The sequence below is a fragment of the Nilaparvata lugens genome, chromosome 2 (genome assembly GCF_014356525.2).
Source record: "Nilaparvata lugens isolate BPH chromosome 2, ASM1435652v1, whole genome shotgun sequence".
Taxonomy (NCBI): Eukaryota; Metazoa; Arthropoda; class Insecta; order Hemiptera; family Delphacidae; genus Nilaparvata; species Nilaparvata lugens.
The window spans coordinates 43,430,302-43,455,582 of NC_052505.1; the positions used below are offsets into that span (position 1 = coordinate 43,430,302).

Consider the following 25,281-nt stretch of genomic DNA (forward strand, 5'->3'; position numbering starts at 1 on the left):
ATTTTCCCGTAAGAGAATTATTGGTGTAGAAAAACAGTATCCACACACTGAGAGGTTTGGTTGCAGATAAATCACGCTAGTTGTTGTCGAGACTATCTGGATTTGTATAGCTGTAGTTGTGAAGGCAGTAGATGAATTGAGCCATGTAAAAGGTAGCCATAAAAACACCGATCGAAGATCATTCAACAAATGTGCTATTGAATAGACTTTCACTCACATTCCTCTCCATCGAATTCAGTTCAATATGTCACTTTTCTTCTGGCTCCTCCCTCTTTCTCTGATTCTTGCCCTGATTTATCTTCTCCGGAAAACGAGAGAACGTGGTGAATTATGGGGAAGATCTCTCACACAAGCGGTTATCATTCATCAGCTTCTATGTGACATATTTTCATTTCGTTGTAACTTCCTCAAACCCAGCACTCCTTCCATAAGTGATGGGGAAATGACTATCATTCTTATAGCCGGCATTCCAAGAGCTTTATTGCAATATTGCAACTGTCCTATACCAGTCACCCTTGAGTTATATGAAGTATCTATCTATCTATCTAGTTACATAAGTAGGTATTCCAAATCACTCTCCCATTCAATCATACTACACTGATAATGAGTTTGTAACAGCTGTGCCTAGTTGAAAGTTGTGTGTATATTTTTGGCTCAAACATTTTCTGAAATAACTTAATTTATTCAAAGTGCGGTGATATTAAGTGCAAAATTTGACTATAATTTGGTATTTTAATCATTCTAAATTCAAAATTTCTAGCTAATATATATTCTTGGACAGAACTTTGAACTTTAAATTTCCTCAGAAAGAACATAACCTATTTTTTCGGACATTTCATTATTTATCAAAATTTGGGAACAGAATAGTTTTGGGCTATGCCTGTTGTTCTATCCCGATCATATTCATATGATTTGTAATTATATCAACGAATAAATGAATAAATAAATAAATAATAATACTTCTCTATTCTTCCACAATCAAACACTCCATTACAATCTATCAATGATATACGATTATACATCATAGATGGACGTACTGCTTGTTCAAGTTTGATGGCATATCAAACTTATTTTCATCATTGAAAAATGTTCATCGATTCAGATCTGAAAAAACAGCTTATTTTCCAACAGTAGCTGTGAGGGGAACCTCCTATCATCTCTTTCCACTGATGAAAATTCGCAAATAACTTTTACCAAATGAAAAAAATTTGGAAGTATGACATGCGAGGCATAAATATAGAGATGAACCAGGAAATGCGCGGCATAATCCAGGCATTGAAGTCAATCCATATTAATATCTGTTGGGAAATGATTGCGCAAGCTGGAATGCTTAACAAACACCTATGAAAAACAGTAGCAGATAGATAGGTATAAAAACAGGAACTATGTTTGGGTTCAGTTTTTATTTGTTTGCTGTACATCCTTTTGATACCAGTCAGCTAGTATTGTGCTTAGCTCAATGATACTGGAGCAAGCGTAGTAACCGGTAATTCTGCAATTAATAAACGATTAGTTGTCAATTTACTCGGTGGATTTAGTGCAATTGATTTATTGCCTCTGATTGTGACAGATGAGCTAGAACAGGAATGGGAAAAATCCTATCTCTAGTTCCATAGGAAAAACATTTTCCGTATTTCAGGCTCTGGAAGCTTTGATTGAAGACACGCTTTTAACACGAATCCATGCTGATTCATAAAATTCATCAGCAAGTGGCCAAATTTATGAATCTAACGAACTTACAACAGACTTACTATTGGATATTATGACAAGAATGAGATCTTCTCATTATCCCATCCTATCCTATTAAACGAGCAATTTGTGTATGTTTATATGCCGGACGGATCTCGAAAACGGCTTCAACGATTTTCATGAAATTTGGAATAAAGGTTCGTGATTCAAGAATCATTTTGGAGCAGATGAGAAAACTCGCTGAAGTTCCTTGAAAAAGGATTCATTCGTCCTTTCTGTAACAGCCACACAGACTCGTTTCTAGTTTAGGTTCGTAATAGAAAAATAATTTTGGAACAGGTCTCAACTCTGAGAAAACTCGCTGAAGGTCTTTGAAGATTAATTAATTTGTATTTTAAGTAGCAGCCTCAAAGACTCGTTTCTAGGTGAGAAGTATCATTCTATAAAATAATTGTAAAATTTACATTCCAAAAGTTTGTAACATATGGGAATCAGTTATTAGAAATCGCATTCGTTCAAATGTTAATTAATGAATAATTATTATCATTAAACGGAAATCCCAATTAAATGTTGTAAATTACCCCGAAGACTTATGCTACTACAAATATTGACAACAGGGTAAACAGGTAGATGGAAATTCGATGAGCGCTACTATTTAAAAATTATTTGTCCACACATTTTTCTGTTTCCCGTGCTTATTTGCAGTAGCAGAAGTCTTCGGAATGATTTGATTGGATTTTTCGTTTAATAGTAATTATTGTTTGTAACGTGTTGCTTTTTGAGAATAGAAACTCATTCATTCATTCATTTTTCCAATGGATTCAATTCAAATGAATTTTGTAAAACCATCAAAATAGAAGATATTACAATAAAATATAATCGGAAAACTTCTTTGCATAAAATTACATTGATAATAATAAATGAAGAAACGAAAAATCATAATAGATGTTTTTCAATATAATGTGAAAGACTGATTCAGAAGTTCCAATAGCAATATTTGAATAGGCCTACTCTCTATAATACAACATTATTTGAAGCTTGTATTTTATTCTAAGCTTTAGGTTCTGTCATATTATCATAAAAAATAACTCATTTTTATTGGAGGCATTTGAGAAAGGGGAGCCCATAGTATACTGAAGAGCTCATGTATTATTTAGAGCTCATTAAGCCAATTATAGTTAGAAGTAAAATCTCCTTTATTTATATTCATATTCCTACTAATATGATGTTATCTTTCTCCGTTTCTAATTTCCACTGCTCAGACAACTGTAAAGATGCGCCGCGCCGCGAACATGAACAATTCACTTTTAATCAGCTGATGCCAAGCTTTTTATATCTGTATCTTACCGTTTCTGTAGAAATACAGATATAGTCAGCTGATTAAAAATGAATTGCTCATGTTCGCGGCGCGTAGTGTAACTTATTGCTTTTTAATTAGTAGCCTGACTACACATGTTAATGAACACATTAATGGACTCAATTCTATTGAAACATACATTTTCAGAGTTCCTCTTCTAACTCGAAAAATGAATTAGATATTGGAAGAGCAGGTGGCAGCCCTTATTCAATTTAAAATAGATAATCATCAAGTAAGCAAAAAAAGAACGATTTTGTATTAACTTGTGGATCACATAGATGATACTTCTATACGGAGATATCTTAGGATAGAAGGGTGCCTCTCAATACAAAGTTTGGTGATGAAGGAAGCAGCTAAAAGTGGGTGGAAGAAGGGGGTGGATGCTACAAGTTGTAGTCTAGTAGGATAGTCAGTCATTAGTGGAGCGAAAATTTTGCAACGTTCACTCGTTTCAAGTCGAGGCCATCTGGCAAACGCTTCCCTTGATACGAAATGATGCACAGCCGACAAATGAAAGTCGCCTTGGGGAAACTGAATTTCACAACAGAGCAGACGAGGATAGCATTTTCCGTTTTGTATTTTTTATCGCAACGTTAAATGGCGTTCTTCTCTTCACTCCATGCAAGTCGTTCTCATTTAATTCAACTTGACAGCTCATGGGGTGTCTCTCCTCTTTTTGTTGTTCAGAGAACATCCAGTATCGAGTTTCTCATTATAGTCACCCAAGTTGTCACATTATATCTTCATATGCAATGGAAAAGCGGGAATCCGTCCCTGCTCTAATCATCAAACTTGGAAGAAAGTTCTCTTCTCTCATTATATATATGCATGCATTTAATTCTAGTAAGGTCTTCCAGTATTTTTCAAATCAAGTCCAACTCTATCTTCTGTATTGATTCTTTATGTATTTGTAACTTTGTATCAATTCATTTGCATATATATTTGAAAAAATGAGTAAAAAACGAGGGATTTTGGAAACGCTTCATTAATCAAACGTATATATAGATAAAAACACAGACAATTATATCATGCATAGAAGATTGTGTATGAGTGATAGTTATTTTTCCTGGTTTCTGGAGTTAATACTAAGTTTGGGAAACTGAATTTAAATGAACTTCATTTGGTCTTATTAAGTCATGATTGGTTATATTTAATCAACTTCAATTATTATTCTTATGATTCTATGATCTTAACTCTTGAGATATTAACAATCAAGGATGAACATATTCTTTTAAAAACTGATATATTATTATTATTATTATTATTATTATTATTATTATTATTATTTTTCATCACTCACTGAATGAGTTTTTATTGAAGTCCTATTAGTCCAGTCAATATAGACATAGAAAAGGGGGTGTGCTTGCAATTTATATTGTAGTTCTGATTTTTTAATATATTATTTGGGTACATAAGAGAAGTTCAGAACCAATTTCTTCATGCAAAATTTCCTTGTGCTAGATACAGAGTGACCCAAAAACCTCGTATTTTCGGCTCATATTCCAGTTTTCAGCTATTTCTGCCAAATCTAGTAATCGGACAGAAAAATTTGCTCTCGACTGTTTCCTATATTATGAAATTCTGAATGAAATAAGATCATTCGGAACTCTCTATCTCCAATGAGTACTGAGTTATGATTTTTCAAAAATGAGTAAAATTTGAAGAAAAAATAAATTTTGATGAATTTCAGTTTTTGATCAACAATATCTTCCGATTATTGCCATTATTTGAATAATTCAAAATCCTCTGGGCGTATTTTTGTGCTCTACAATCTGAGATCAGGTAGAGCGCTCTATCTCATATAGATTTCCAGGTACACCTGACAACAATGCTCCTTGTATTGTGAAAAACACCTAATTTTCAGCTTCAACCATCATCACCAACTACATAGTCTTCACATTGATATTTCGCACAATGACATAAGTTCAAAATATTTCGTTCTATGAGAATCACCCGATAGATGCACTTCATTTCAGTATTTCCTAGTGGAGAGGCGCGCTTAAGGACACCTCAAGGATCAAAATTTCAATCACTTATAACTTCTGACACAATGCTCAGATTCCATCGTACTACACCTCATTCTTCTCGGCTCGTCAAGGCGGCTCAAAATCATGCATCATAAGTCAAATTTGGTCGAAAAGTGGAAAATTTATTGTTGAGTGTACTAGAGCCCATTATTAAAATACTCAAAAAATGGCCAATTTCTATATTCAAAGCTATGTATCTCGGTAACCCCTTATTATTATAAAAATCATTACTTGATCTTGAAATGTACAATATAATTTCCTCTTTCACCTGCTGTAAACGATTTATAGAAAAATATTTTCGTAGAGTGAGATTAGATTGTTGAAAAAAATCCGGAAATTGTAGATATTTTTATCATATTAACGGTTTTGGCAGTACTTCGATAAGGAAAAGTGTTTCAAGATGGATTTTAGACAACTGAGCTCGTAGAGGATGAATTTATCTACAATTTGGGATCAATCGAGAGTTTCTATGATGTATCAGACTCGTTTTAGAAACTCTTGATCAACTGTAAAATCACGGAAAAAATGTAAAAACTGAAATTGCCATTTTTGAAATCTTCTGTAACTTTCGAATTGTATTGAAATTGAAAGTATTATTTATCGGAGTGTATAGAGGGTGACAATTTTCACATCCTCACTAGATTTGGAAATTTTATAAGAAGTATTTCAAAAGACATGCAGCTTTCAATATAGAAATTGGCCATTTTTGTGAATTCGAATATGGGCTTAAGTACATTCAACAATAAATCTTCCACTTCTCGACCGAATTTGAATTATGATGCATGATTTTGGACCGCCTTGACGAGCCGATAAGAATGAAGTGTAGTACAATGAAATCTGAGCCTTGTGTCAGAAGTTGTAAGTGTTTAAAATTTTGATCCTTGAGGTGTCCTTAAGCGCGCCTCTCCACTAGGAAATACTGAAATGAAGTGCATCTAACGGATGATTCTCATAGAACATAATCTTATGAACTCATGCCATTGTGCGAAATATCAATGTGAAGACTATGTAGTTGGTTATGATGGTTGAAGCTGGAAATTAGGTGTTTTTCACAATACACTGTTCCTAGGTCCTTTTCACAAGGAGCATTGTTGTCAGGTGTACCTGGAAATCTATATGAGATAGAGCGCTCTACCTGATCTCAGATTGAAGAGCACAAAAATACGCCAGAGGGATTTTGAATTATTCATCCAAATGGTAACAATCGGAAGATTCAAAACCTATAGTTCATCAAAATTTATTTTTTCTTCAAATTTCACTCATTCTTGAAAAATCATAACTCAGTACTAATTGGAGATAGAGACTTGCAAATGATCTCATTTTATTCAGAATTTCATAATCTAGAAAACAGGCAAGAGCAAATGTTTCTGTCCGATTACGAGATTTGGCAGAAATAGCTGAAAACTGGAAAATGAGCCGAAAATACAAGGTTTTTGGGCCACCCTTTATCTAGCACAAGGAAATTTTGCATGAAGAAATTGGTTCTGGACTTCTCTTATGTACCCAAATGATATATTAAAAAATCAGAACTACAATCTAAATTGCATGCACCAATGTATATAGTGACTGGACTATATGTGGGATAGAATACTTTCACACTGATAGAATTACATTCAACATATTATTATGTGAAGAGCATCTGCATCATGATATGATCCAATTTTGATTTTATTTAAAATGAAAATTCGAAGTTTCAAACTTAAGAGTTTGTTAAGTTTCAATGTAAAGAAATTTAAATAGTTTGAAAAGTCGTTTTCAGAAAGATTCATTCAGAAAAAAATCTCTAAGTATCATTTTCGAGCGAGTAACAAAGGAAAGTTTTATTAGATAGAATATCAACTGGAGAAGATGATGGTCTTCAAGCTTTAAACTGTTTCTGAGTGACTAAATCTTGGATTTTCCAACGTGGAAGGGTTCAAGTGAACGGGAAACTGCAATTTTTACAGCACAGCAATAAAAAGTGGTAGTCCCTGTAGCCGGCTTTATTGGTAATAAAAAAAGAAAACGAAAAAGTCCATAATGAAAAATGTGAAAAGACGGTGAAGTACACATATAGTATGGTGTGATGGAGATATCTCTAGCAGTTTACGGGTTTGGTGATGAGATTTAAAAAGATACTTCTCAATACAATAATAAAAGTCCGTATGATGGGTCGATAAACTAGCTTCAACATCTTACAATAATATTTTTCAGCGTTTTATTTCGTACATAATCTCATATTCCTATGATTTTATAGGTGGGACAGTTCTACGTTACCGTTCAGGTCATCAAAGAATATTTTCAAATAGGAGAGACTGGAAGTTTCCTTGATTTACAAACCATTGAAGCTTATGGTTATCGAGAAGATAGACAGAAAAGGTTTTTTATAATTGACAGGATATTGTAGCAGAGTCGTGGAACTGATAAGAAGTTACTTGAAATAAATAGCAGGAAAAGGATGAATTCATTTTCCCTGCAACAACTATCTTAATTCGAAGTTTTCTTCCTGTACCAGAATACTGAAGTAAAGTAGTACTTTCACTCCCTAGGAAATGAAATAGTACTTCAACTTACCAGGAACTTGAAGTAATGTTATTCGGAAATAATGTCATAGCATTGGACACGGCCTATGGATGAGTAAGAAATATAGCGACACATCGAAACATCAAGTTGGTTGATGCTTGTATATTGGATATCTGTATCATGTCGTCTCTATGTAACTTATTATACGTTCTGTAGCATATGATTTGACACTTCTAGGCGAAGACGAAGAAGAAGAAGAAAAATAAGATAAAGAAGATGGAGAAGAAGAAGGAAACTAAGTTGGAGAAGAAAAAGAAGAAGCAGAAAAAGAATAAGAGGGAGTAGATAAAGAAGAGGAAGAAGAGGATGGATATGAAGAAGAAGGAAATGAAGAAGAGAAAGAAGAGAAAAAGAAGTAGAAGAATAGAGAGAGTAAGAAGAAGGGAAAGAAGTAGAAAAAGAAGAAGAGGAAAAAGAAAAAAGGAGAAGAAGAAAGAGAAAGCAAGAAGAAGAAGGGGACGAAAAAGAAGATGAAGGAGTGGAATGAAAAGAAAAGAAAGTAGAAGAATAAGAAAAAGTAGAAGAAGAAGGGGAAGAAGAAGAAGAAGAAGAAGAAGAAGGAGAAGAAGGGAAAGAAGAAGAAAGGTAGTAGAACAATAAAGAGAAGAAGAGAGTGAAAAAAGGAGAAAAAGAAGATGGAGAAGAAGAAAATAAGACGAATAAGAATGAAAAGAAAAGAGAGAAGAAGAAAAAGAAGTAGGGAAGGAAGGAAAATATAAAATGGGCGAAGATGTTTTTTCATAGTGACAACTCCTTACATTTTGAAAAACGTCATCCAGGACATGAGGAATGACCGATCATATTTTCAATTTCGCCATTGCTTTAACATAGGGATCGGTGAGCTGAACATTTCCTCACTTCAATTTATGATTTGATGATCAGCTGTTTTGAAACAAAAATGATATTTTTCATTATTTATTCAGAGAGAGAGAGAGAGAGAGAGAGAAAGATGGGAGAATAGAAGAAAGAGGAAGAGAGAGAAAAGAAGAAAAAGAAGAGGAAAAAAGGAAAAATAGTTGAATAAAGTGGCACATTCGTGTGACCCGGGATAACCTAGTAGGAGGGATTATTTGAAAGACTATTTTTGGCCCCGCAGTTCTGTTTAAGGTAGTAAGCAGGTAAACATATCAAAAGTCTTCTAATCTACCCCCTGTGCTAAGGGGATGGGGGTGGTTCAAATGCATATTTTTTTGTTTCTTGCATATAGCTCGAAAACTATGTATATTGAAGATACAACTGCTTTATACAAAATTGAAGCTTACATCATTTCCTACTTAGAAGCTTTTTATATTTTCTTTAGTTTTCGGCTCTTGAAGGTGTGACATTTACAAAAAAATCATGAATGTCTCCAATTTTTGCTATTTTTGCTTTTTAAAAATTGAAAAAGAAAATCCATGTTGATTATGAATTTTTTTCATTAATTTTTTATAGAGTTATAAAAGCAAAAATAGAAAAAAATCGGAGGCAGACGTGTTTTTTCAAAAATGTCACACCTTCAAGAGCGGATATGCTGAAAACCAAAGGAGATATAGATAAAGTTGTGGGACGTATGTAGTAGGAAATTAGGTAAGCATCAATTTTGTATAGAGCAGTTAAATCCGTAAAAATAGATAGTTTTCGAGTTATATGCGAGAAACCGAAAAATGGTTCTTTTGAACCACCCCCACCCCCTTAGCACAGGTGGTAGGAGACTTTTGATATTCTTCAATGTTTGATTCCATTACGTACTGCTTGTTAAATAATCACTTAAAACAATTAATTACGACATAGCAGTCAGGTATTTATATAATAAAAGCTATTAGCTTCTACTTACATTAGTGTAGCGCTTTCGGACACTAGGCCCTCCATCAACACTGGCTGTCACTTCCGTTGTTGAATACATATGATTAGTAAGCAGCGTGGGTTGTGGGAGTGGCGGGAATTTTAAAACTGTTGGTGGCGGGGGGGCGGGAATGTTTGAATTTGTGGATTATTGGAGTAGGAGGTTGAAGAGGCTGTGTGATTTGAAGTTTGTTTGCTCATTAAGGATGTTGTGGGGGTCTCTTTTAGTATGTTTATATATTTCAATATTTCAAATTGTTCCAAGGTATTTAGTTCAGGACCTTTGTTTCTGATGTGTATGATTTTTAAATTTGTGGCTATGTCTGTGTAGGTGTGATTGTTTCCTATTAAGTGGGTAGCAAATGCTGATTCGGGGTTGTTGATGTGTTCTTTGAATCTTTTTTCAAATGAACGGCCGCTGTGCCCAAGGTAGTATTTTTGGCAATTTGAACAGTTGAGTCTGTATACCCTTGGGTTTTCGTATAAGTTTTGTTCCTGTTCTTGTGGTTAGTAGGTTTTTGATCTTGTTTTTTGTTTGGAATGCTCTATTGAATCCTGCCTTTTTGAAATTCTTTGCTAATCTGTTGGACTTTGAGTTTATGTATGTTAGTGTTATGAATTTGCTATGTACAGTGCTGGGCTTTTGAGTTTTTCTTTTCATTTTCTGTTGGATTCTGTCTATGAGTAGTGACTTTTGTTCAAAGTGACTTTTGATATGTTTACCTCCTTACTACCCTAAACAGAACTGCGGGGTCAAAAATTGTCTTCTAAACTGTTCCCTCTAAGTTATAACCTTTCTGGACTATCAATAATCAATAAACTATTCTGTATTGTTTACGGCTCATGATTGAGTGCAGCAAAGTGTAAATTTGCGCACTTGTTACACGAATAATTATTATTCTCATTATTTAATTCATTTGAATAATTGAGATTAAAGTTTTTGGTAATTTACGTATTTAAGTAGGCAACATATTTGTCAACGGTTCGGCGCTAGAAAAGGACAGAACTATTCAGTAAGTCTAATGACAGACATGGATAGTATAACAGTGTTAATAACACTTACTTCATAACATGAGTCTATCTATAGTTCTAAGATGATTATTTTTATCACAATATTCAATTGTGAAACTAATTAGTTTAATTAGTATTCTCTTAAATTTTCTATACACGAATCAACTACAGCAATTATTGATAATGCATCAGTACTCACGAATAGCTCTTCTTGTGGGTCCAGATCCACCAGCAGGGATCAACTGAGGGTTCGTAACTGTGTACTCACCTGTTCAAAAATGAAAATGCATTCATTATATTGGATCAACAAAGTCCAAAAAATGCTCAATAGGTCTGTCATTTTGAATAGGTCAGGATACATCAATGAACTATTAAGAGAAATAAGAAAGATAATAATATACTGTAAGTCAAAAATGATGGAGATGAACATCATATAATAGGTAAAGGAATAATGTATTTGAAAGAGTTTGGATACAAGCAATGATTGTTATAGTGATAAAGTAATCGACCTCTCAATATGAATACGAATAGAATTGCATTCTATAAATTCAAAATAACCAAATAGCAGATTATAAACAATGAATCTTGATGATCTCTCATTGAAAACTTATAACTGATGGGATAATACATAACATGTTTATAAGTGAATCGAGCGAAATATTACTGTCGGATTTTACTAATGTTTAGAATTGAAACCCCCAGAAGTGTTCAATGAGACTTGAATAATCTCTATTTTCTGAAGCTCAAGAGCCCAAATTAAAAAAATCATTGTAGTCAATGTAAGTAGTTGATAGTTTTTAAGCGAGCATCTTCTTCTTCTTCTTCTTTTTCTTCTTCTTCTTCTTCTTCTTCTTCTTCTCCGATTCTCCGTAATTCTTTCATTCATGCAGCAGATATTCAATTCTTTACTGATATCTTCATTCCTGAAATGATCTCTTCTGACACATCCCTTGGTTCTTCGGAGAAGGATCTCGGCTCCCTGCACTCTATACTTTGAAGTGGCTTCGTTGTCACTTCGTTGTAGGTGAGCACATGGATTAATATTATCATTATTGAAATTCTTGTGTTATAAGAAGTAAGAATCTCATGTGTGAATTAAAATCGTTGAGGTACAATAGCGTAAAAAAGTATCCTCAATTAAAATGAAAAGAAGAAACTATTTGAGCATAGGAACAGAAATCAAAATAATGAAAACTGGTGAAATTCTAGTTATTCAATGTTTATGATTTTCTGGCAGGAAAAAGAGAAGTACGCTATTCTGAATGAATTATTGTTAATGGTTTTTCATCACATCCTAATAATTTGATAAATAATGACAATGCTTTATTGGACGAGTTGTATTCGATTTGAACCGAGTTACTGTCTGTGATTATGCTAATCACCATCCAGATGTACAGGTCATCTAGACTTCTGACAATGACAGATTACTGATGAACAGGGACAGCTCTATTTTGAACCATACTAAATGGACATTCTCATCACGAAAAGGGAAAGCCTGATAATCCATTATTCCAACAATATCAGCTCTAGGGAGTTCTCTTGACTCACTACAGTTTCTGACGGACAGTAATAATTTATGATTGAATGCCTATTGATATCATATTTAATCGTACAAATTGTCAACTGAATGCAGCTACTGGCAATGACAAATTGACATAGTTCGTCAAATCTCTAATGTAGTGCTTCGGATCACAACTCCTTTAAAATCCAGTCCATAGGACAAAAACTGCACATTTTCAATTATAGTTTCATCATTAGGTGAGGATATTCCATCCAGTATCCTAATAAGCCTGACCTATTGAAATGAAAACTAACTTATAGGCTATAATTTGTCCTGTAGATGGAATTCATCAATAAATTAAAACCCAATCAGAGTATTCTAAAACAAATGAGAATTGAGAATATACTGAACCATAGTCAATAAAAATATACATATTGTTCCATAATAATTCATTATTGATAGGGTAATGATCAAAGATTCTATTGTGACCATTATGAGTGGAAAGAGTTCGTGGAAATTGATAGTTCGATTCAATGTTTGATTACATGGGAACAATCAATAAATAATGATCATAGTGCGATGTGCGTTTATGTTAAAAAGTGGGATTTGACGTTTGACTTGGTAGTCTATACTTGTTTGTGATGATTCTTGATATGGAAACATTAATCAAATAGAGGTTACATCATTCCACAATGGAGTTGTATTTGAACTCTAATTTTCTCAGATGATTGTGGAAACTCATTCTCCGTATATTCAAGTCTTTTCGGCCCTAAGGCGCAGGACACTGTGAAGATGAACTCGAAAATCGAATTCAAAGTACTTGACCGATTAAGTGGGTTTTCCGGGAGAGTGAAAAGCTCCCTTCAGACTTGAGTTGTTACAGCTGGCTCAGCGAATAGCATCAATATAAAACTGAGGAGATATAACAAGATTTCCAGGATGAAGAGTGGGTGAAGAGGAGGAAGGGAGAAATAATGAGGAAGAGAAATGGTGTGAGGAGGAGACAGTAACGAATGGATGGATGGTTGTGAACGCAGAGCAGAGCAGAGCAGATTAAAGCAGAGAAGAGAAGTGAGATTAATTATGTCTGTGAAGATCGTATAAACGCACTGATGAGTGATGTAGCGAAAAGCGCCAGAAGGGATATTTTTTCAGCCGTCTATTATACTCATCGGCACATAGACTAATCATTTCAGCGCCAATTCCAAGATGAAGCGCAGAACTCAAGAACTGCCAAAAGCAGTTCTTCTGTCGAATAAGTGACTTTCGAGCGATCAAAGCCTTATAACTGTGTTAAATGGATAAACGATGTTCTTATTCATAATGAGAGCACATTTCTCACCTCTCACACAAACGTTACGTCTACATTCTTGTTTCGATAATCGAGATGAATCTTTTTTGATACAGAGGAGAATTGAATTGGGAATAGTTCTATTGAATTTTGGATTACTCCTTCTATCGTTCAGCCTTCTCGAGTATTTCTCACAAAACTGAGTTTCGGTTCAGTCATTGTAAATTCAGATCAATGTCTGAGCTGCACAGTTGAGTAGCATGAGGTGTGTGTTGCATTACATACGTGGTTAAGATGAGAATCAAAACCCATTCTGTAATTGGGAAGAGACGAGACTTATTGTCATATCTTATTATAATCAAGAATGGACTCACTCATTGTCATATCGTGGTCAGAAGTTATCATGTTTGAAAAATAATTATTGGAATCTTACAACGAATTCTTTTTCTAAAAAAAAAAACTAATAGTCTTACTAAGAATTTTCTAGAATTGATAAAATGAAGAAAATAATTCATCATACTAATAAAATAATATTCCATTGATAAGGTTGATTCCACTCGGAACTAGGTTTGAGAGAGAAAAATAGTTCCTTCTACATTAATCATTAGAGATATTCAAGTCTGGAAAGAGAGACAGAAAGCTATGAAAATTATAGGATCGACAACTATTAGGGGTAATGTGGCGAACGAATCGCTCCAAGACGAATTTCACAAAACGACAAGTCAGAGATTCTGATGATCATCGATGAAAGAGCCAATATGATAGGGAAACGATTATCATATCCACATATTATTATTCACCATTTTTTTTGAATGATAAATGATGAGGAAAAAGTGATGATGATGATGGTGGTAGAGAAAGGTAAGGTCAAATGATAAGAAAATGGTGAGTGACCTCCATTTATAGAATTTTATGAACTTAACCTTTTATAAACATCGATAGGAATAGCATATTGGAAGAGATGACCCCTCATAAGAAGGGGAGAAATCATCAAAGTGCTGATACAATTCGAATTTAGAAGCCCCTCTATTTTGATTAATGGTGTTTTGGACTGTCCAATGAGTTACACAATCACAGTGGCTGGGCTCAACTGATCTGTCCGCTTATCAATCCATTATTTCTAGTGATAGTATATTTACTTCCATCTAGTATTATTTACTTTCCCCAGATTGATCATTAAAGCCTTTTAATGACTGCTGAAGCTTTAATACAGGCTTCCATTTCTCACTGGCTGTCAATAAGAGCTCCTACCAACACAGAACGAGCTCCAAAAAGGAATCACGATAAATTCTGAGTCCTGACGTAGCTGACAATATAAAGCAACACCTCACCTCCATTCATCACTCAACTTATCAATTTTGTTCAAAATTGATGAAATTTTCTATCAGAGAATGTTTGTAACTTCCAAATTAACGATTGCACAGTTCTTATCAGTCTGTTGCAAAGTAGACTATACTTTATACACTTTCAAATAAGTTTTTTATAGACTTCGATGTGAGTCCATTGGTGTAAAAGAATTTTTCTCCTTGCTGCTGCATGATTCATCAATTTGAGATCATTCACATTTTTGTGTTACTAGCTTAAACATAGAAAATAATCAGTGACTAAGCAAACAAAACAGTGACTAAGTTTTAAAACGTGTAAGGACTGCAGCAGAGACTTTGTGCTATTGAATCACATTTAATATCGAATTGTCTGTCTATGGTGATGCTTGAAATATTTTGATTCTTCATGGAGGCAGATAAGACCATACTCAAAATGGCTGTTATAGCAAATACAGTAGAGTATTATAAGGCTATCGCATCAGAATGTTTCAATATAATGTGTCAGTACAATCATTTCATGGCACCAGATCATATTTTAGAAATGGATAGATTATGAGAGATAGTATGAAGAGAGAAAATTGTTCCATTTCTTATATAATAAGCGAGGAGAATAATAAAGTTTTTCTCACTCTCATGTACTTGAAATGATTTTTTCGAATTTTTAACATAATCTTACATTCAAAATGACTCAAGCTCTACAATACCGAGAAGATATTTAAGTTAATAAATCAGTCATAGTCACAACCAGTCTAGACGACTGTAATAATTTGAATGGAAAGCCGTATGTTTGAAGAAAATTATTTAGAGTAGTGGACTGCACATGCAATATTTCGTGGCTATTTCCAGTCTACACAATATGCAAAGTTTATTATTATATCAATGTTTTAGTGTGCTGCTTTAGGATATCAACACTAGACAGAGGAAGAAACAAACGCGAAGGAATAATGCAGTTAGGGTTGCGAAGTTTGGTTCAGCGTCACAAAGTCTGTAGCTTGTGCTCTTTGTGGGTACATAACATACATTACTGGAGTTTAACCACATCTGCGTATATACTCATGGTATGAAGGGCATGAAGGCACATTGTGTTTCCCTCAACTCTGAGAACTAGGCGCGGTACTAGAAACATCCAATTTTCTCTGCTACAACAAATTTCTCAAGTTCACCTTTGCGCTCAATAATCAAACTTATTATCAATTAACTAGCCTAGATACGTATAATGTGGGAGCTGTATTTTATGGAAAAAGTCACACATCATCAATTTTCTGCACTCAGATCTATTGTATAAAAATAGATTCAATTGCATGTTTTCAGTCCAATTTTAAAGAAAACAGAATAGACAGACGCCATGCTATACCAATTGCACAATACTTCAGTATCAGCATAATTATGATGTTATCATATATAAACTATATATATATATATAAAGTTATATATGTAATACAGTTATTATATTATTTAAGTGTTATATATATATATATATATATATATATATATATATATATATATAACACTTAAATAATATATATGAAATATTTAAGGTTTATCTTAGGGAAATCATACAAAAAAAATCAATTGTAAGTTAAACTATATTATATATATATATATTATATATATATATATATATATATATAATATATATATATATATATATATATATATATATAAAATATAGTTATTATTATTAAGTGTTATATATATGAAATATTTAAGGTTTATCTTGGAGAAATCATACAAAAAATCAATTGTATGTTTAGAAATATAAGAATAATGTGATTATTCAATTTCAAAAATATAATATATTTTTTCTACAACTGCGCGTAAAGAAAGAATTTACACACTCAATTCTCCTCGTAAAACAGCTTATTTCTGAGGAGAATCTACTTTTTCACTCGCTAACCATCCGCGCATGCGCAGTAGATTTAATTTTCGCTCCCAAATCATTTGCGCATGCGCAGAAGAGTTTCTTTACGCTCCCTAATCAGCTGATTGTAAGCAGCTCGCCAAAAAGTCAGATCTTAACCTAAAAAGTCGGTAATTGTAACTCCGCCGATATAAGTAATTCAACAGGTTTGGGCAGTTGTAGAAAACATTTTGTATGTAACTCGTGCGTAATGCTTCTTTATCTTTTTATCTTCTATATCTATAAAAGGCTAAGCCCCGACAGACTGAAATCACACCACTGCCCAAACTACTAAGCCTAAAAGCTTGAAATTTTTTTCAAGCCCAAAGGCTTGAAATTTTGCACAATTGTTGATGGTAACCGCAAGACATCCACTAAAAAAGGATTTTCAGAAATTTGCCCCCTGAGGAAGCTGGGGCCCCCCAAAATTTTGTACTTTTTAACCGCTCATTTCACAGCAAAGTCATAAGGAACTTATTTGTTCAGCTATGAAAAAAACTTAGATCTATGCAGAAAAATTCCGACCAGGAGCACATAGGGGTCCAGGAGGGGGTATTTTTCGAAAAATTTTATGGAAAATCACACTCCAGCCAAAACTACTCTTAGCCTACAGACTTAAAATTTCGCAAAAATATTCTTCAAACATGCTAGATGCGCACTAAGAACGGATTTTGAGATAATTTGCCTCAAAGGGTTTCAAAGGATGAAAAAGGATCCTATGATTGACTCACTGTACAGTCAGTCGAAAATTTTAATATTGAAATGAGGGGTATTATGGCAAGCTGAACAAAAAAATAAGGTCCTATGCTCTTTTTCGATATTTCTTCAAATGAAAAATGAGTTTTGTGGGTTGTCGAAACTCTCCCTCAAAGGGAAACTATCCATTTTATCCTATCTTTTAGTGAAATAACAATGATTTCTGCGTTGAATAACATCTTTCTTGGCAACAAGAACCGAACTCTTTGTAAATTTAGATATAACCTACACTTTAGATTTATATAATTCTATTAATTGAATTCATGGAAATTGAAGTACTTTTTCCAGTCAGTTTATGATTAGTTGATGAAATTGATTATCGATAAAAAAAAAATATTATAATTTTATCAGTAAAGAATTAGTTGAATGAATTGTCAATGTACTGAGTTTTTGGTCAACAATAATTTAATATTGGTATTCATTCAATCATTATTTTTTCAGAAGTTATTTCATTTGAATTAGAAAATATTTATAAGCTCCTATCAATTTATCATTCGTAATAATGAAATTGTTCAAAACATGAATTTAATCAAACAGAAAATGGCTCATACTTCTGTATTCATGTTCGCATGTTTTCCACTTGTGATGGATAGCCAAAATATTGTATGGCGACCTGCACAGCGAATTATTGTAATCGAGGGCTCTGATTAGCTGAAAAGTTCAGCGTTAGGAGTGTGGTGAGGCGAACAATTAGAACAGTGCCAAGCGGCACGGCGAACGGTTCGGAGTACAGTACGACGAATGATTAAAAGCTGATTTTTAACATTATGAAACATATGCTCATGTTCCCTGAAAGGCAAGATGTTCGGAGGAATGCACGGTTTGCTGCGCGGTTCGAAGTTCGGTTCGGCATGTTTGGACGCACCTTTAGTTGCTGTTACAGGACATTTATACAGATCGCAGGCCAAAGCAACATAATAATGTATCTTCTTCTTCTTCTTTTTCTTCTTATTCTTCTTTTATCTATATCACTATAGAAGGCTAAGCCCCGACAGCCTGAAATTACACCACAGCCCAAACTACTGAGCCTAAAAACTTGAAATTTTGCACAATTGTTGATGATAGCCTCAAAACATCCACTACGGAAGGATTTTTATAAATTCACCCCCCCCCCCCCGAGGGAGCTGGGTCACCGAAAATTTTGTACTTTTTAACCGCTCATTTCACAGCAAAGTCATAAGGAACTTTTTTGTTCAGCTATGAAAAAAACTTAGATCTATGCAGAAAAATTCCGACCAGGAGCACATAGGGGTCCAGGAGAGGGTATTTTTCGAAAATTTTCATGGAAAATCACACTCCAGCCCAAACTACTCTTAGCCTACAGACTTAAAATTTCGCAAAAATATTCTTCAAACATGCTAGATGCGCACTAAGAACGGATTTTAAGATATTTTGCCTCTAAGGGTTTCAAAGGATGAAAAAGGATCCTATTAAGCTTATGAACATGGTAAGGTGAGCTACATATGGAACTGAGATAATTGACACATGATATTCTAACATATGTTGTAATCATTGGAAAGCTTAAAACAATTTCATCAATCGGCTGATCAAATTGATTTTGCGTTGATTGAGAGCGCGATCTTGCCACGTGTTTGTTCCATTGTTGTATGCTTGGCCAGTTCGGTTCGCGCCTTCTATCAGCTGTATATGAAGTCTCATACATTCCGATTAGAACAGAGAACAAAGATTTTCTTTGCTTAGGACTTTGTTGATAATTCTTTTTTCAAATTCAAATTTTATTGCCATCAAAAATCACATTGAAAACTTTTCTGATTGACAACAAGATTACAGAAACAAAATGTCAAACATATACATACATTTATTTGTAGCACGGAAGAAAAAGACAAACTTGAGTACTAGCCGTGAGTTTATTAAATATTACTTAATATCGTATATATCCGCTCTTCGGTAGCCGCTCGGCCGAAAATTTCGAAAACATAGGTCTGTGAATGGATTAATAGATAATTATTATTAGCCCTCCTATTAAGATTTCTGTTCAGAAACCATCCCCAATATTCACACAACATTTTCTCAAAGTTTCATGTCATTATGTCAAGTAGTTTTCAAGTCTACAGGGAAAAACAAACATACAAACAAACAGACATTCATTTTTTATAAATAGATTTTCATTCGGCTCAAACAAAAGCCTTTCTAAATGAAGGTAGAATGATAAGGATTCAGTTCTGTTGTTTTAACATTTTTTCAAATCACTTTCAAAAAGTTCATGTAGTACCTACTAAAGTGTTTGAGACACTTTTGGCGCTATCATAGTTTCACCACTATTCTGTTCCACAGTTCTATCTCTTGCAGTCTTTAACTATATCTATAATAATTATATAAAGTAAAGAGCTGGCTTATGCACGTACGGGATAGGAAAATTATGTTTGACGCATCATCACGTCTGAACTACTGGACTAATTAACTTGAAATTTTGCATATAGATTCTTTATTAACCAAGGATGGTTATAGGCCTATTTTCAATTCTTCAAAATTTCATTACGTCAAGTTTCACAACAGATCCTTGCGAAGCACGGGTTCCTGCTAGTGCTTCTTTATCGCTCTTTCAAAATTATCTGATAACTGTTTTGCGCGAGCGATAAAGTCGCGCATTACGCTCTTAATACATAAATAGCTATTTCATATTATGAAGTCACATTCATCCATATTATAATTTCCTGAATTATATTTTTCGAATTTCACATGAAAGTTGATTCAAGACATCCAGTTGAGAGAAAGAGGAGCTCATACATTATGTTCTCAGCATATGATCTTATAATCCATATTACAGCTGTGCTTAGTGAGGGAAGTTGTGTGTATTTTTGGGTTCAAAATTTTATAAAATAACTTGATTGATTCAATATGAAGTGATAATTAAGTGTTATATTTAGTTTGGTGTTTTGATTTCTCTAAATTCAAAATGTTTAGTTGAACTTGAACGTTTTTCAGTAGAAGCATAACCTATTTTTTGGACATTTTATTAATTTATCAAAATTTGGGAATGAAATAGATTTGGACCAAGCCTGTTGTTTCTTCCTAATCATATTTACGTATATGATTTGTGATTCTGTCCACGAATAAATAAATAAATACTGTATAATAAATTTATAAGAAAAATAATTTGATTGCTTCGAACCTGTGTCAACATACAAGAAAATATGGTTAATATCACTTTCAAATCGTCGCCATCTTTGTTTAAATATGAAAATAGGGCAATATTACTGAAACAGAACCGCCAATTCCAACAAATTCAGTTGCCCAAGACCAGTTTACGTTGACCACACGTTAGGCTGTTTCATTCATGGTTGTCAGAGCGGAACGGCTTGAAATAGAATTTCGATTTACGCAAATCTTTGATGCTATTAATCAAAGTCGTCGCATCTGTTGGACACTATTTTGTGAAGCGTTATCAGATGCATGGATTTGTCATGCTTTTGATGCTTATCCTTGAAAAATATGAGAAATGTGAAAAAGGTTCACAGAAATAATCAGATTTCAGAAAGACTTGAAATTTCAAGAATGAAGCATTTTTATTTGTTTAATAAAAAAAAAACAAATTGACCGAGCGAAATGAGATCGAAGATTCAAGTCGATCTTGCATTTCTCTTTATGTGTTCATGTTTAAATGTTCTGAATTTACGGCGAAACGCGGCAATAGATTCTTATTTTTCTCTTAAAAATTCAATTTTCTACAAGTTTTGTGAGAAAATATTTTTTGTTAAGTTTTGTACATTTAACATAGTAATTCTGCTTCAAACCTTAAATGAACTTGTTTTTTGGGAACAGGTTTGGCGTATTTCGTCACATATCTTAAACATTACTATAGTTACAGGTCTGGAAACGGTTTTATTCAATTTTTCAGTCCATTTTACATAAAGTACGCTAAATTGTACATCTTAATTAACAGCCAACCAATACCCGTAGGGCAGGGGAACTGAAACTCAGACGAAATCTTTCAATCTATATAACTTGGTAACTAAGCATTTTCGGACCTATGTTAGTTAGAACTTTTTTTTCTTCTTTTGATGTGAGGAATCACATCCAGAACACTCTGTATATAAGGTTTTTTCTTTGAAATTTTGCATTTTAAGGATGATTTTAATACAGGCTGATTATAAAAGGACTTTACATGTTTACACATGAATGTTTGTTGAAATTACTTACAGAATTGAGAAAGGTGTCATTTTGTTACAAAACACTTCAAATTCAAGGTGTGGGAGTTATTTTGGATCGATTTGACCCCACTGATAATCTATTTCTTGCCACACTTGTACCAGCATGTCAGGCATAACTTGTGCAACCGCAGCGATCCGAATATGATCCGATTTCGGAGGTCATTAAGATTGTCTGGTAGAGGCGAAACATAAACCTTATCTTGTGAAGTTGTGCTCCTGGGGGGGTTATCTCTTATGATAGAGTCCCACGTTATGAAGCTATTGTGAGAAGTTGTAGATTGCAATTCCTTCACAGATAATACGATGTTTCTGGTACTTACAAGAGCAGTCTCTAAATTCCCTCTTTTGCGAATAAATTCACAAAAAATTAAGGCCTTCCGGCTCGCAAAATTACTGGGTTCAAACCTCAGCTCTAGCTCAGTGGTAGAAACATGAATTTTATAAGTACAAATAATCACCATAAGGTTCAAGGACCAGGTATTGATAATTCTTACCGCTGCTTCTATGAAGTTCTTGAAGAATACCAGTAAGGAAATTAAAAGAATATTTGATGACTGATTATCAGTAACCATGTACCACTAGAGAATAATCAGGACCAACTATAGTTGTTTCTAGTTGATTCTTAAAACGCTCGTCGTGAATACAAGTATTCACCAATATACCCTTTCAAAATTCCTTAGAACTTACAACGCCAGTTCTTGAAGTTCTCTGGATCCTTATATGATATAACTGGAACCTTATTAATATAATTTCTTAATATATTTGTTCTGGCTGATGAAATGAATATCATCAAAGGATGATAAATATTGAGTGCTCTGAATAAGGTTAATATTATTTGATTCAATAATTTTAAATGCTGCTAAATACTTGGTGATATTAAAACAGTTCAAACTATATAACACGAGATGAACTAGGATAAAATAAATTTCTATGATTTGTATGCTGACATAAAACACAAAATATATTCCCATAAAACAGATATGCATAAAATATTCAATAAATCGGTAATTCACTTAAATAAGCTACTTTTAAAATCTGAGTAATTATCACAGGCTTTGCTAATATTCACAATAATGAATTTCAAATTCATAAATATATTATATTTAATACTGGTACTTAGACTTCCAATCAATATAAAATTCTGCAGATAAAAACCTGTTCGGTCTATAAGTTTGATATGATATGTTTTGTTCAATAGACAAAATTAATATTTAATAAATTAATATTCGAACATGAGATCTCAGGGCTTTTAATATGAATTCGGGCAGTGCATGGAAGTAAGCTTCCTACATATAATAAATAAATTTATAAAATGTTCTTGTGAACTATGTGATATTGTTCAACACGTGGTGACTTTTTATTTTAACTCTAATTAATTGGAATAGCGCTTTTTTATTAATTATTACCCCACTGAACGTAGACAAATGAGCTCATTTGGTTTGACTTATCACTCACTGACTGAAGTTCTGGATGTTCTCGTGGATTGAATTAATTATTTCCAATAATTAATTAGGTAGGCTCCTTTTCGTCACTGCTGGGCTAACGTGTGATCCAGATTTTTATAAGTTTCTTTCGAATTAAAGCTATTTTTATGGGAATCTTTACAATTACGAACTCTTTGACAGCACTGAGTTCACAAACAATTTACATTCAACAAACATACATTACATTTAAAAAAGGGTTTGGCTTAATAATTCATTAAAAAATTTTTAAAAGGAATAAGAAAAGACCCTAAACTCCATGTGCATCCTCACGGGGTGAGATCTTAAGCCAGAAGAAAGAGGTTTTCAGAAAAATTTGCTTCTTCCTAGAATAATTCTATAAGCTACTCTCTGATTGGCCCTCAATTTAATAGACTCAATACAATTGGTTGCCTTGGGAATCAGGGCTTCCTCGACTTTATAATAGAAAAAATTTAATAAAAGAAGTTTTTATACAGATATATGGGGTATTTATCTTAAATTGAATTCATAAATAAATCGTAACATACGATTTTAATAGATAATACATTTAGTTTTTATATGAGTTTTTTATACTCTTGATTTATCATGCTTTTTTAGATTATAATAAATATTTATACAGAAATAATAGCTATTTGTATTTCTACACATCGACTTCCTTTAGTATACATAATATATCCTTTATGAGTGAATTTTATATGATTCAACCGGTCATATGGGTTGATCGAATAATCAGCTGATTCATTCAGTATTGGTTCGGATAATTATCGATTTATCCAAGATCGACTAATTCTTTTCAAAACGTAAACAAGTAACTCTAACCTCAATGTTCATGCATTTTATTTTATTTTTTATTTTTGTAATCCGCCAATAATAATTATGCCGCTTTATAATTTTTTGATCTTACCAATGAGTTCTCATAATTATTAAATCACAATAATACATATTTTCTTATCGTTGTTGATAATGCTATTACTCCTAATCACTAGTAATACTTGATTTGAGTTGATTTACTCTTTAGATAGGTCTAACCTTCTTTCTAATTTTATAGTTCTAATTCGCAAAAAGTTAAGGCCGTCCGGCTCACAAAATTGCTGGGTTCAAACCACAGCTCTAGCTCAGTGGTAGATGCATGAATTTTCCAAATACAATTAATCACCACAGGGTTCAATGACTGGTGATTAATAATTCTTACCGCTGCTTCCGTGAAGTTCTTGAAGAATACCAATAAGGAAATCAAAAAGATAGTTGATGACTGATTACCAGTAACCATGTATCCAATCGAGAATAATGAAGACCAACTATGGTTTTTTCTAGTTGATTTTTAAAACGCTTGTCATGAATACAGGTATTCACCAATTTATCCTTCTGAAACTCCTTAGAACTTACAACGCCAGTTCTTGAAGTTCTCTGGATCCTTATATGATATAACTGGAACCTTATTAATATAATTATCAATATGTTTTTTTCTGGCGGACTAGTATGACTATCATCAAAGGATGATAAGTACTGAATGCTCTTAATAAGATCAATATTAATTGATTCACTAATTTTATGTGCTGCAGAATATTTTTTCTTGGTACCAAGACAGCTCAAACTGTATATCACGAGATGAATTAGGATATAATAAAAACTTCTATGATTTTGTATGCTGACATAAAACACAAAATATATTCCCATAAAATAATATATATAAAATATTCTTATATCTATAATTTTCTTTAAATAAGTTCTTTTCTATAAATTGAATGATTATCACAAGGCTTAATAGCATTCACCGTTGTGAGCTTTAAAAATTATAAATTTGTATTTAATACTGATACGTGGACTTCAAGTCAATTCAGAATTCTACAACTTAAAACCTGTTCGGTCTGTAGATTTAACATGACATACTTCAATCAATGAGCAAATAATAATTAACCATACAATGATCTCAGGATTTTTTATGAGTTCGTGCCGTGCATGGAAGTAAGCTTCCTACATAAATCAAATAAATTCATAAAACGTTCTTATAGACTATATGATAGCACTCAACACGTTGCGAATTTTTTAAACTTGAATTAATTTATATAGAGCTTTGATCAATTCCCCAATTCTTATTAAAAGGCCTTTAAAAAACGAGCTCGTTTGGACTAACACTCACAGTAATGATGTTCTTGAAGGTCTTGTAGAGTAAATTAATTATCCCCAATAATTAATTATGCAGGTCCTTTTCATCTCTGCTGGGCTCGCGCGTGGTCCAGATTTCTTATAAATTTCTCTCAGTATTATAAATATATTTATGGGAACCGATTACAATTAAGAACTCTTTAACAACACTGAGTTCACAGATAAATAAACATTAATTACAAATAGTTTACATTTGAAAAAGGGATTGGCTTGATGATTTTAAAAATTTAATAGGAAGAA

The 25,281-nt window shown here is 33.1% G+C and overlaps 1 protein-coding gene across 1 annotated transcript in view; it reads right to left on the bottom strand.

Annotated features, from left to right (window-relative positions):
- Positions 1–25,281, bottom strand: part of LOC111046993 (solute carrier family 12 member 4) — a 494,114-nt gene that overhangs the window by 120,343 nt on the left and 348,490 nt on the right. Inside the window, exon 2 of the mRNA XM_039420090.1 lies at positions 10,667–10,735. Coding sequence (XP_039276024.1) covers positions 10,667–10,735 — 69 coding nt within the window. The remainder of the gene's footprint in view (positions 1–10,666; positions 10,736–25,281) is intronic.